Source organism: Aotus nancymaae, unplaced genomic scaffold, assembly GCF_030222135.1.
Source record: "Aotus nancymaae isolate 86718 unplaced genomic scaffold, 86718_ANA_hifiasm-v0.15.2.pri h1tg000016l, whole genome shotgun sequence".
NCBI classification, from domain to species: Eukaryota; Metazoa; Chordata; class Mammalia; order Primates; family Aotidae; genus Aotus; species Aotus nancymaae.
The window spans coordinates 32,222,793-32,234,905 of NW_026988428.1; the positions used below are offsets into that span (position 1 = coordinate 32,222,793).

The window sequence follows — 12,113 nt, forward strand, 5'->3', positions numbered from 1 at the left end:
TAAACTATTAATAGCCACATTTAGAAAGTTAAAACTAGGTGAAATTCCTGCTAATAATATACTTAACCCAATATACCCAAAATTTCACTCAAGCTATTTTACATTTTTTAAATTAAATCTTCTAAATCTTACAACACATCTCTATTCAGACCAGCCATATTTCGAGAGCTCAGGTGTTACCTGCAGCTATGGCTTCTGCAAATGGGACAAAGCAGCCGCAAGGTCTACCTCAGATAGCAACCTGACTACCCCTCAGGCAGAATTAGGGACTCCTCCTCAGTGTTGTCTCAAGCCCTTTATCCTATCGTGAAAACTAGAGGGTAAGCTCCTTGGGGAATTCCAGACTCTTGTTTGGAGAAACAGCTGTCTGCCTCGGTCTGGCTTGTAACGAGCGGTTTTGCAATTCCAGGTAACTGATGAACTCCTGAGGACACAACTCCGTGGGAGGCCCAGTAACCAGGGAGGAAAATGGTCAGTCAGGCAAGAGTGCGGGCAAGTGGCCACGGCAGGCTGGGATCCCGGTGCCCGCCGCCCTCCAAGCTCCTCGGACCGTGCCCTCCCCACAGCAGCGGGCGCGGAGATCCCGGGTACAGCTCTTTGGGGGGCTCCCGAGCTGCGGCCACGCCCCCCTCCCTCCCACCCACCCATTCCCCGCGCCGCTGCCGCCGCCGCCGCAGCCGCCGAGCCCCGGAAGCGGGCGGGGATTTCCTGTGCCCGCCCCGCCTGCGCCCGCCGGGCCGCTGTCTCCGCCTGTAGCTGGCTCCGCCGGCCGCCGGCTCCCAGACGCAAGCGGAGGGCGGAGGGGAGGGGCAGGCGGCGTCCGGGAGGGAGGCACCGGGCCGCGGGCCAAGCCGACCGTGGGTGAGTGGGGCCGGGCTGGAGGGAGCCGGGGCTGGAGGGAGGGACGCCTGGCTTCCCGGGGCGGCTGGTGGGGGCTCGGTCACCCATGGGGGCGGGGAGGAGGATCGGCGCGGCTTCCGGGTTGCTGCCTTTCCCGGGGGTCTGCCCCGCTGACATTCTGTGCCTGCCCGTCGCCCTGTCTCCCTGTGCCCATCGCAGCTGTCAAGCCCTGCGGGCTCCCGCCGCTGTCCCTCGCGCACAGGTTACCCCTTGGCTCCCTTTCTCCTCACTTGCTCCTGCCCCAGCTCGGGAAACCTGTTTTCTGACCTCACTTCCCCTGCTCCTGTTCTGCCTTACTCGGATTCTCTGAAATCTGACCCTTTCCAGAGGCACTATGACAAGAAGGAGGGAAGAAGCAACCTTACCCCTGAGCAGGCTCCCGTCCTGCCCATGACCATGCCCCACCGGTGGCAGGGGCCGGGGTTCTCTGATGGATGAAGCACGACTCGTCCCTGTGCCCTTGGGCTACTCATTTTTATAGCATGGCCCTTTTTCTTTCCGTCAGCATTGGCTGCAAAAACTTCCTTTTGCAGGTCCCTTGCTACCCATATTTGTGAAGAAAGGGGGAAAATGAAAGCCCTAGAACCCAGGCTCCAGTGGGCGTGGGATCATCCTGGAATAAACGAGGTTAGGGCTACCACCTTAACCACCCAGGTGCTGGCTCTGCGTGAACATCTTAGGAAATGCAGGCTGAGAACAGGTACCTCATCCTTTGCTGAGATTTTTGCTAGCATTTCCGCGGATTTCTATCAATGGTATAGAAAGGCTCACAGCTGGCCCAGTGAGCTCTGCAGAAAGAAGCTTCCCATTAAGGGACTCTGCTATTGGGGGATTTGGAGACAGGGTTTGAGACAAGTGTCCAGATATGTAGCTAGAGGTAAAGCCTTCAAGGAGGATTTGCACAGGAGCTAGAGAACCAGAAAGATTGGGTGAAGAGGGGGAATTAGTGCCCTGTGTGTTAAAAGTGGATACAGGGCTGGAATTCATAGCAGAAAGCTAAAATGGAAGTTTCCCTTTATTGCTTTAGCAAGAGTTTTCCTTTCTCATGAGAAGTCTCTGAAGAGGAAACCTCCTAAGCTGGGAATCAGTCCAGGGTGCTCCCATGAGGCCCTGAGCCATCCTTGGACTTCTGAGATGAAAGGGGAATTTGTTTTTCCTGTGCATTGGGCTTAGGGTTCCCACCTACCTCTTTTGTCAAAGACCAATAGGCAAGAAAATAGACGACTTGACATCTGTCATTACCTACCCTGGCCTTCAAGGTTCTTGCAAATGTTATTGAATGGATGTAAGTGAGCCAGGATAGTTACCAAGTTTCTGACTGTTCTTGGAAGCCTTTCACTGGCTCTGACTGTTTGGGTATTGAATAAGAATACCCAAAATATGTTGCCAAACAGATTCTCAGAGTCTCATAATAGATTATTTCTCTGCCATAAGGCAGGGAGGCCCCTATCACAACAGAAGTGTGACCTATCCTGCTCTTAAGATGTCCAAAGTAAAGAAGAGCCCACTATCTGATTTTGTACACTGCAGGGTTATTAAGAATTTTTAAAAAAATATATAACCTAAATCTCTTCTCTTGCAATCAAGACCCATTTTTTCTGTTTGACCTATATAGAGATAGAAGGCACCTCTGTTTTTATTCATTAGTATCATCATTCATCAGCCTTCTCCAGACAGAGAAAACTACATCTGACATTTTTAACTTTTCCAATGGCTGTGTTTCCCATCCCTTTCTTGACTTTCATGTCTTCTGATGAACACACACTGGCTTCTTCATATGCTTCTTTCAAACTGAGTACATTTTTCTAATGAGTTCTGACTGGTGCCTGCCAAATAAACAGGTTTGTTCTTCTGGGTCCTGTTAGCAGCACTTCTTGCCCCCTTTTCCAGCTCTGGTTCAAACTCTTTCTGTTCTTTTTTACTTTTCCTGATTAAACTTCAGCTCCTTACTGACCAACAATTTCTCTTATCTGTTAGGGTTACTTTGGAGTCCTACACCTGCTTTCCAAGTTATTGTTTTTTTTCTAACGTATTTACTCTCAGTTCTCATTGGATGATAGACTATGTGCTTTTTTTGTTGAGGCTTGTCCCAAGTGAGGTTCTTTCTGGCTCAGCCTCGTGAAAGAGGTGTGTGCTGATGATACACATACACCCCTTGGTTGGGACTTCTACCTATAGTAATCATTTCATTCTATACCGATCAGACTATGATTTGCAGAAAATCTTATGTGTGATTATATCCATCTTGTTGAATGCAGGTCTATGTGTATTTCTTCCTGTATGTTTCCAAATTGCTTACTTTCCTGTACTTCATGTGCTTGAAATTAAATGGATAGCCTTTGAATTTCCAGGACAGTCATGTTTTTTTAAATGAACAACTTCTAACCTTCAGGTATATTCTCTTTCTATCATGAGGGCCACAAAATACCAGTTAGTGGCTTTGCTACATAGCACCTGCCAATTTCTTAGTTCCTCCAAGAGGCTTGGTGCAGGCTCAGTTGATTGGAACACATCAAGCTTTTAAAGTTCATCTTCCAGCATGCTCCTCCTATTTTGTTTCATCTATTATCCCTGAGCCTGTTCTTCATAAGTCCCTTAGGAATATCACTCCTTTCCCATTTTCATGGGCTTTGCTGTTATGAATTTATTCCAGGTCACAATTTGGGTCTGCAGCAAAAATGCTTTCAGAACAGACAGCAGCTCTGGGGACAGGATGGGAATCAATGAATGTACAGCTGGATGGAACAGAGCCCCAGGTGGAAAGGGGAAGTCAGGAAGAGGGACCATGGAGAACAGCACCAGGTCCTCTGGAGCACCTGTGCTGTAACCTTGAAGAGGAGCCACAGTCCCTTCAGGAGAAGGGTGAGAGCCTATGGAGTGTGTGGGAAGCACAGTGCATAGTCTCCTAATATTTGTTCCAAAAGCAGGGTTAAAAATCCTCAAATCCATGGACTAAATAGCATGGCCTGTACCAGGACCAGCCCATTCTTTCTGGGCCCTGCACAGGTATAGAACAGGCTCCTGAATTCACCAACCATGCAACTGGGCTTCTCTTGTGTCTTCATAATTACTCCCTCCACATGCAAATGCATAATTAGTGATACTGAATGAGGGAGATGAAGGAAGTGACAGCAACACTGATTACCGAGAACTCACTCATAAGATGCACTTTACTAGATGAAAATGACATTCAAGTACTGTAAATTCAAACTATAGCTAGTCTAACTAAAAGCCATCTGATACCCTTTTAGAACATTTTGAGTGATAGCCTTCTCATCTACATTTATGCATTTGAGTTTTACCAATGGGCATAGATACAGATGTGACCCTTAAGCCTATCCAAAATGGAGCCCAGACCCTATTGAGAAAGGGTAGATAGTTAATGTCTAATGTTTCTTCTCTCTCCTCATCAGCTCAGTCTGCTCCCTGGGTTCCTGCAATTCCCCAGGAAGGGAACACTGGAGACTGGGAGATGGCAGCTGCACTTCTCGCAGCTGGATCACAGGTGAGCTCTGCTTTCCTTGGCCTCTCCTGTGGTCCCATCACTGCTGCCTTTCTATTGCTTTAGCATCATTCCATTGATGAGTTGGCTCACATGATCATCAATGATATATTCATCTTATAACTGAATAGATTCTTATCCCTTTCTAAGGGGCTCATAAGACCCTTGAAAAATTAAATGGAGCCACAACAAGAAAGGGAATTCCTTGTGGTTAGGGTTTTTTTTTTTTTTTTTTTTTTTTTTTGAGACAGTCTCACTGTGTTGCCCAGGCTGGAGTACAGTGGTATGATCTTGGGTCACTGCAACCTCCACCTCCTGGGTTCAAGCAATTCTAAGTAGCTAGGACTACAGGCATGCACCACCACACCCAGCTAATTTTTGTGTTTTTGGCAGAGACAAGGTTTTGCCACGTTAGGCAGGCTGGTCTCGAACTGCTGACCTCAGGTGATCTGCCCCCATTGGCCTCCCAAAGTGCTGGGATCACAGGCGTAAGCCATTGTGCCTGGCCAAGGTTAGGGTTTTTAATGATGACTGATGGCTGTGTTATCCACAGGAGGATTTTAGGAATAATTAATTACCTTTAAGAAATAAATCTGGAAAGATTAGGAAAAGAGGACCTGAAGGAAGCTTAGAAGAACCTAAAGTGGAAGGATTGGGTAGATGATGGAGCATTTATGGAAAAGAAGAAGAAGAAGGATGTAAAGAGGGGCAAAGCCAGAGAGAAAAATAGGTTTAGAGTCAGAAGGCAAAGGAGAGCTGTGGAAAGCTAATAATAATAGTGTTAGTGCTAATAGGAGTACATCCCCAGAGTACTTAACATGTATGCCATTTTCTGAGTGCTTTATGTGTATTAACTCATTTAATTCTGAGAACAACTCAGTTATCCAATTTTACAGATGAGAAAATGGGACAGGGAGAAATTAAGGCACTTGTGTAGGGTCTTGCTGCCAGAAAGTGACAAAGCTGAGTCACTTGGCTCCAGATTCTGAGTTCCTAACCACCATACTGTGCTGCCTAAAAAAATAAAGATATGGCTGGGCACAGTGGCTCACGTCTGTAATCCCAGCAGTTTGGGAGGCTGAGGTAGGAGAATCATGAGGTCAGGAGTTCGAGATCAGCCTGGCCAACATAGTGAAAACCCATCTCTACTAAAAATACAAAATATTAGGTGGGCGTAGTGGTGGGTTCCTATAATCCCAGCTACTCAGGAGGCTGAGGCAAGAGAATCACTTGAACCCAGGAAGTAGAGGTTGCAGTGAATTGAGATTGCACCACTGTACTCCAGCCTGGGTGACAGAGTGAGACTCCATCTCAAAAAAAAAAAAAGATAAGATACGTTGTGGTGAGAGAGGCAAGAAAGAATGTTTTATCTGTAGCATTTTGTGCTGATAGAACAGGCAAGGTCCAGTGGAGGAAGGATGAGATGATACGCAATTTCTTCATAAAAAGAGTAAGGCCAGGGAGAAGTGACTGAGTAAACACCTGTAGCTCAGCAGACGGTGTGATGAGTTTGTGGTGCCTCCAGCTTCTCATGGCCCCAGTTGGGAAATTCCTCTACTAACATCCTCACTCACTTCTTGACCATCTAATCATCACTCCTCTTCTCATTTCCTCTTTACCAAAACTATGTGCCCTACCCAGGGGCTTCTGGGCAGCTCTTTTCTCAGATAATTTCTCACCCTTTCTCCTCTACTAACTTAGCCTTTCATACTGAATCACGTTTTCCTTAAAAAAACAGCTGCTGACAGAAGGTGCTACATTTTGTTTCAGGGCCTGGTAACCATCAAGGATGTATCACTGTGCTTCTCTCAGGAGGAGTGGCGGAGCCTGGACCCCTCTCAGACAGACTTTTATGGAGAATATGTCATGCAGGAAAACTGTGGGATAGTAGTCTCTCTGAGTAAGCATGACCTTCTCCAACCACTAGAAGATTGTACTCTGGGAGGACGGAGTCATCTGCTTCAGGGATCTTGAATAATGTCTGTGTAGGACTCTTTCTATAGCAGGGAATCTGTCTATGCTTCCACCAGAGAAAGAACACTAGGGCCAATCCCAAGAGAATGAGAGTAAAGCATCATTAAAAAAAAAAAAAAAAAAGCAAATGATGCTGAATTGTGGAGTAAAAAACTTGAAGTTTTTCTTGATTGGGAATTAGGCGGTTCTTACAAAGCAGAGAGAACTGGAACTGGGTCCTTGGAAACTTGGAAACTATAAGAGGAAGACAGGGATGCAGAGGGTAGGACTAAAGTGAAGTTATGACCAGAAAGGCCAGTTGGGCTGGAAGTATCTGAGTGGAAGACAATAAGTTCCTGGGGAAGGAGAGTGATTTTCTAGGCAGAGAAGAGTGGCTTAACAAAAATCAGTGGAAAAGAGGTTGGGGTGGGGAGATGTTTCTTTCTTGACCTTCTTTTGTCTAGAGTTCCAAACAATCATCTAGGAAACAGCTTTTTTTTTTTTTTTTTTTTTTTTTTTTTTTTTTTCAGAAATATAGAATTGCTGTTGAACTCATTGACAGCTCTATTTTCCTTTCCCATGAGCAGGATTTCCAATTCCCAAACTGGACATGCTTTCTCAACTAGAAGGAGGAGAAGAACAATGGGTCCCTGACCCCCAGGACTTAGAGGAGAGGGACATTCTGAGGGTCACATATACAGGTAAGAACCTAGAATAGGCTTTCAGGCACTGCCTTCACAGTTCAGGGCATCATAATTCCATGTTCCTCTAATCCCTCCTCTGTCTCAGAGAGTTCCAGAGACAACAGGTTTAGAGATTCTTTTCTTCAAGAATCCTTTTCTTCAAGGGAGTGTAACAGAATGGCGTAGTGGGCACTTTGTGGATTTGAATTCTGGACTGTACCTGTGGGACCTTGGAAAAGTCCCTTTGGTTTCTTCATCTGTAAATTATTGTGAAAATTAAATATACGAATATATTAGAATATTAGAACAGTAGAACAGTGGCAAGCGCATCATAAGCACTCAATAAATGTTAATTGTTGTTGTTACTGTTGATGTTGTCAACCTCCCACCCATTTCAGGAATGCCTTCCACAGTGTCTTGAGGATTGCTGACAGGTGTCCCTCAGACAGTGACAACTGCAGCACATTCTAGAACTCTCTCCATCTATGCTTAGATAGAAACATGGTGATTAATAGTAATATATAGTAGTAAATAAATAATGGTAATAAATAATAACATATACATTTACTAAGTACTTACTATGTGCAGGTCCTGTGCTATCTGTCTTATAACCACCTGAGAGAGGTATTATTCACATTTTACAGAAGAAATTAAGGCTTAGAGAAGTTAAGTGGAAAATTGAAATTTGAGATTCCATCTTGGATAATCTGCCTTCTAAGACTAGGCTTTTAACCTCTATATCTATTGCACTATCTTGTATGACATTAGACTATGTTCTCTCAACCCTTCTGGGGTCAGGTCTGGGCCCTGGCAGGCATCAGACAACTTCATTTGTGACTTAGGCCTCAACTACGCTTTTGTGACTCTTGGGGTTGGTATTTCCCCTTCTCCGCAGGAGATGGAAGTGAACATGAGGGGGATACCCCTGAACTAGAAGCAGAACCTCCCAGAATGTTATCCAGCGTGTCTGAAGATACTGTTCTCTGGAACCCAGAGCATGAAGAGAGCTGGGATTCCATGCCCAGGAGCTCCAGAGGAATGCTCCTGGGGCCCCCTTTTCTCCAGGAAGATAGCTTCTCAAACCTGCTGTGTAGCACAGAGATGGATTCCCTGTTAAGACCCCACACATGCCCCCAGTGTGGGAAACAGTTTGTGTGGGGCTCCCACCTTGCTAGGCATCAGCAAACACACACTGGGGAGAGGCCCTACAGCTGCCTCAAGTGTGAGAAGAGCTTTGGGCGAAGACATCACCTTATCAGGCACCAGAAAACCCACTTACATGACAAGCCCAGCAGGTGCTCTGAGTGTGGTAAGAATTTCCGATGCAACTCCCATCTGGCCAGCCACCAGAGAGTGCATGCAGAAGGCAAATCCTGCAAGGGCCAAGAGGTTGGAGAGAGTCCTGGTACAAGGAAACGGCAGCGTGCCCCACCAGTGCCAAAATGTCACATGTGCACTGAATGTGGGAAGAGCTTTGGCCGAAGGCACCACCTTGTGAGACACTGGCTGACCCACACTGGGGAGAAGCCCTTCCAGTGCCCTCGCTGTGAAAAGAGCTTTGGCCGAAAACATCACCTGGACAGGCACCTGCTGACCCACCAGGGACAAAGTCCCCGGAACAGCTGGGACAGAGGAACATCTGCCTTTTGAAATCTGTTTCCACTAAAGCTATGGTCAAATCTATCAGCCGGTGCTACTAGGAGTCACTGCCAGGGCTGCCATTCTCCTGAACCCCAGTGTCCAGAATCATGAGCCCTGACCTCATCCCTAGAAAGAGGAGGTCCCAGCAATGGCCAGAGCATTTCTCACCAGTTCTGTGAGATGGCACATAAAAATAGAGTTCTTTGGACAACACTTTTGGGAAGCAGTGCATACTACGTGGGCTGATATTCAGCCTGAGCCATTCTCAAGAGGAGAGTGGAACTAGCAGTTTATGGCTGAAATCCATTCTGATTGGTTGGAGTCTATGCTATTTAACCAGTTGTTAAATATTTTGAGTATCACTCTTGCATACTGTTACTATTGTATTTTCTGTATATAGAGAGAAAGGCCATTTTAGCATATTAAAGGCTCTCAAAATTTATGCAGTAGAGCAAACTGAAGTTTCTATTAATGCAGTGTTTCCTAAATGTATTTGACCTCAGTATCTTTTCTATTTACATCCCACAGAACTGGTGACTCCATGAAACACACTCTGGCGAACACTGGGTTAGAGAATAATGAGGAAATGACATAGTGATCAGGCATCCAGAGCCCCCTTTTTGATCCATATGAAAACTGGGGGGGTCAGTCCTTGTTGCTGTGTGGGTCTGTCTTCCTTATCCCAAGCAGCAGTATATACATCTACACCTCTCACCCTCAACCTGCTGAAAAACATAATGAACTTTTTACCCCTTATTCCTACTTCCTTCATCCTGCACATACATATATCCAGCTGAGAGATGATGCTACAAGGCTAAGAGATGACCTAATACCCCCAAATAACCCAGGCCCACACAGAGAAAAAAAAAAAAAACCAGCCCCTTGAACAGACCCCTCTCTCCTCTTGACTGTCTTTATGTGTCTATGTGTATTTGTGTGCAGGGTCTTTGAAGAGAGCATGCTACGTGCAAACTGTACAAGCTAGGTTTTCTAGGGGCTATGTTCTGGGGATGAGGGTAGTGGGGATTATATGGGGTTTTTTCTTCATTCTGTTTCAAGACAGGAAGCAGTCTGCTTAAGGGAGCACTACTGGAAAGGGTTAAATGACAGGTTAAGTTGTGGGAGTTGAATACAAAGCTTTCCTGGTATTGCTGAGATCAAAGCAATTGTGGCTGTGTATGTCTAGGTCTAAATCTCTGGGCTGCAGATTGCTTTTACCTGGGCAGAGAAAGAAAAGTCTTTGGGGAGGTGAGCTGTTTCTTGTTGATTTCAGGCAAGAGGCACATAGAAACTTCGGATTGAGTGGGGATTTTGTTTTAAGTGCTGGAAAATTAGGGCAGGAATTACCCTGTTTGCAAGTTGTTGCCATCACTTGTTTGAGTTCAATTGCCTCATCAAGGGGTAAGAATTATTCTTGAGGATCTCATTCTCTCAGAAACAGAACTTTAGGGGAAATGGCTGTGGCTTAGCTTTTCATCTCATGCAGGGTAATGAGCTTTCTGGTTAGTTTTCCTTCAATTCTGGCAAGGTGTCTACACTAAGACCCTTAACTCTAGGGCTTGCATAAGTATTCTAGCATCCCTTATTTGATGAGTTGGTCATTGTTTCTCTTTATCAATGATTGTGTTAATACCAGTCTTATAATTAAAAATTATCTTGTATGTAAGAGCAGTTTGGGGTTAGGGAGGAAGAGAAGCAAAGTCGGATATTTTCTCTTTAATGCTTAGATACTGTTTCTTCCCTAAGATGTATTTCTCGACCACAATGGGTAGAGTGAACCAGAGAGACAAGAGGAAATGAGCTGCAACAGTTTAGTGACTCTCCCTTTTGTGTAGGAAAAACTGGGTGAATCACAGCTCCTCAGAGTCTTGGACTAAACTAGAATTGAAAACAGACTTATTTTGCTGACTGGGCTTCTTAGAGTATATGTGACTTGAGCAGCTTGGTGCCTACCTCCCTTCTGCTACTCAGAGCAGCCTGCCTTCTTCATTCTTCCTGGAATGCACTTCTCTTGCTTCCTTCCTGTGAATAAAGCAAAATAGCAGGCCTTTGTAAGGCTGGTCTTGCCCTAGGTCCTCAGAAACAGGTGCATTTTAGTTAGTATCAGTATTAGGAGATGCCCCAGGGAGTAATAGTTTCATTGATAAATCTGGACTCTGCCACTTATTTTACTCTCCCTCTTTAATACTAAAAGCTCTGTGTAAGCATTGGTTCAGAACCTGTCTTGGGTACAGACCTGTTGAATCTGGCAGGAAACAGAAGTGCACTTTTTTTGAAAAATAGACATTTGTAATTCACTCAGTTTTCCATACACATTGAGCAGGTTCACAGCCCATCTGTGAAATCCCTAAACTACCTTCAAAGAAAGGGAGTTCCACAGACCTAAATGGTTATTATATATTTGTGTCAGAATTAGAAGGCAAGGGTCACTAAATATTTTAAGGACTAAGATACCAGAGGCATTAGCATATAAGGATAGAGTCTGGTCTTTAATTAAAAGAAGGGTATTGCTTGCATTCTGCTCTATGGTTTTCAGAAATATCTGACATGCTGACAAATCAGCTCCTCATAAATCTTGTTTGAAGGACTTGTGGAAAAGTGATATTCCTTACTATTAGATCATGCCTCTTAAGAACTACATGTTAACATCCGGCCTTTTAGTAACTGTAGGGACAGAAAGTGAAGCTCCCAGAGTTAGGTGCAACTATAGCACCCAGCTGAAAGGCATCATGAGTCTAAGGGCCTTCTGCAGAAGGGGCAATCCTTTGGGTTATTTCTGGTGTACCACTGTCTTCTCTACCTCGGTCCAACACCACCTCCCTTGGACAAAAAATAAAACAAGCAACAGCCATCAGATGAGTGAATAGATTTGAATGATTTTTCCCACAAGGAATCAGCCTCAAACTTTCATGTTCCACCCTGTCTCCTTTAAATAAAAAGAGTCTCTATGTTCTTGTTGGGCAAAATGTAAAACGGACATCCATCTTCAGGAACTCGTCACATTTTTCCATCTGTGGTGCCTCCACCCTATTCTGAGTGTCCTCCCCTTTCCACCCCAACATATTAGCTCTCGAAGAATCCCTCACATAGGAGAATGTAACCCAAAGTGTTAGCTTTTCACAAGGCTATTTGCACTTTAAGCCTTAGTTCTAACTGTGGAAGGAAAATCTCTTCCTTTGTCAAAGTATTGTTATGCCTTCGGAGAACTAAAAAAGTGATAATTTGGGACAAAATTCCTCCCTTTCCAACATTCCTGCAATCAAACCACGTTTTCCTATTTCTATCAAGGGCAGGTCCTGACTCAGACCTAGAGGGGCCAGAAGGCCAGTTCTTTCTCTCTATTAGGATGACTGCATTGACTGGGAGTGGGTGGGGCTGGGCAATAACAGAAAAGTGAAATCCATTCCTTTAGATCCCTTTGAGAGCTGCCGCTG

The 12,113-nt window shown here is 45.1% G+C and overlaps 1 protein-coding gene and 1 pseudogene across 2 annotated transcripts; one reads left to right on the top strand and one right to left on the bottom strand.

Annotated features, from left to right (window-relative positions):
* Window positions 1-1,017, bottom strand: part of LOC105709505 (tubulin beta chain-like) — a 59,891-nt pseudogene extending 58,874 nt beyond the window's left edge.
* On the top strand, window positions 808-11,533 carry ZNF641 (zinc finger protein 641). Of its 2 annotated transcripts, XM_012441422.2 has the most exons (6): window positions 808-861; window positions 3,554-3,762; window positions 4,314-4,405; window positions 6,173-6,302; window positions 6,943-7,056; window positions 7,934-11,533. In XM_012441422.2, the coding sequence occupies exons 2-6, from the start codon at window positions 3,579-3,581 to the stop codon at window positions 8,686-8,688; spliced, it is 1,275 nt and encodes a 424-aa protein (XP_012296845.1). In that variant the 5' UTR covers window positions 808-861; window positions 3,554-3,578; the 3' UTR covers window positions 8,689-11,533. The 2 variants fall into 2 exon arrangements, with proteins under 2 accessions (XP_012296845.1, XP_064233076.1); XM_064377006.1 differs by lacking the exons at window positions 808-861; window positions 3,554-3,762; window positions 6,173-6,302 and having other exon boundaries at window positions 4,319-4,405.
* The last annotated feature ends 580 nt before the right edge of the window (window positions 11,534-12,113 follow it).

Coding starts and splice junctions, on each gene's coding strand:
- ZNF641 (XM_012441422.2), top strand. CDS start 3,579: ATGCTTTCAGAACAGACAGCAGCTCTGGGGACAGGATGGGAATCAATG. Junction 6,303..6,942: donor TGGGATAGTAGTCTCTCTGA/GTAAGCATGACC, acceptor TCCCATGAGCAG/GATTTCCAATTCCCAAACTG. Junction 7,057..7,933: donor TCTGAGGGTCACATATACAG/GTAAGAACCTAG, acceptor CCTTCTCCGCAG/GAGATGGAAGTGAACATGAG.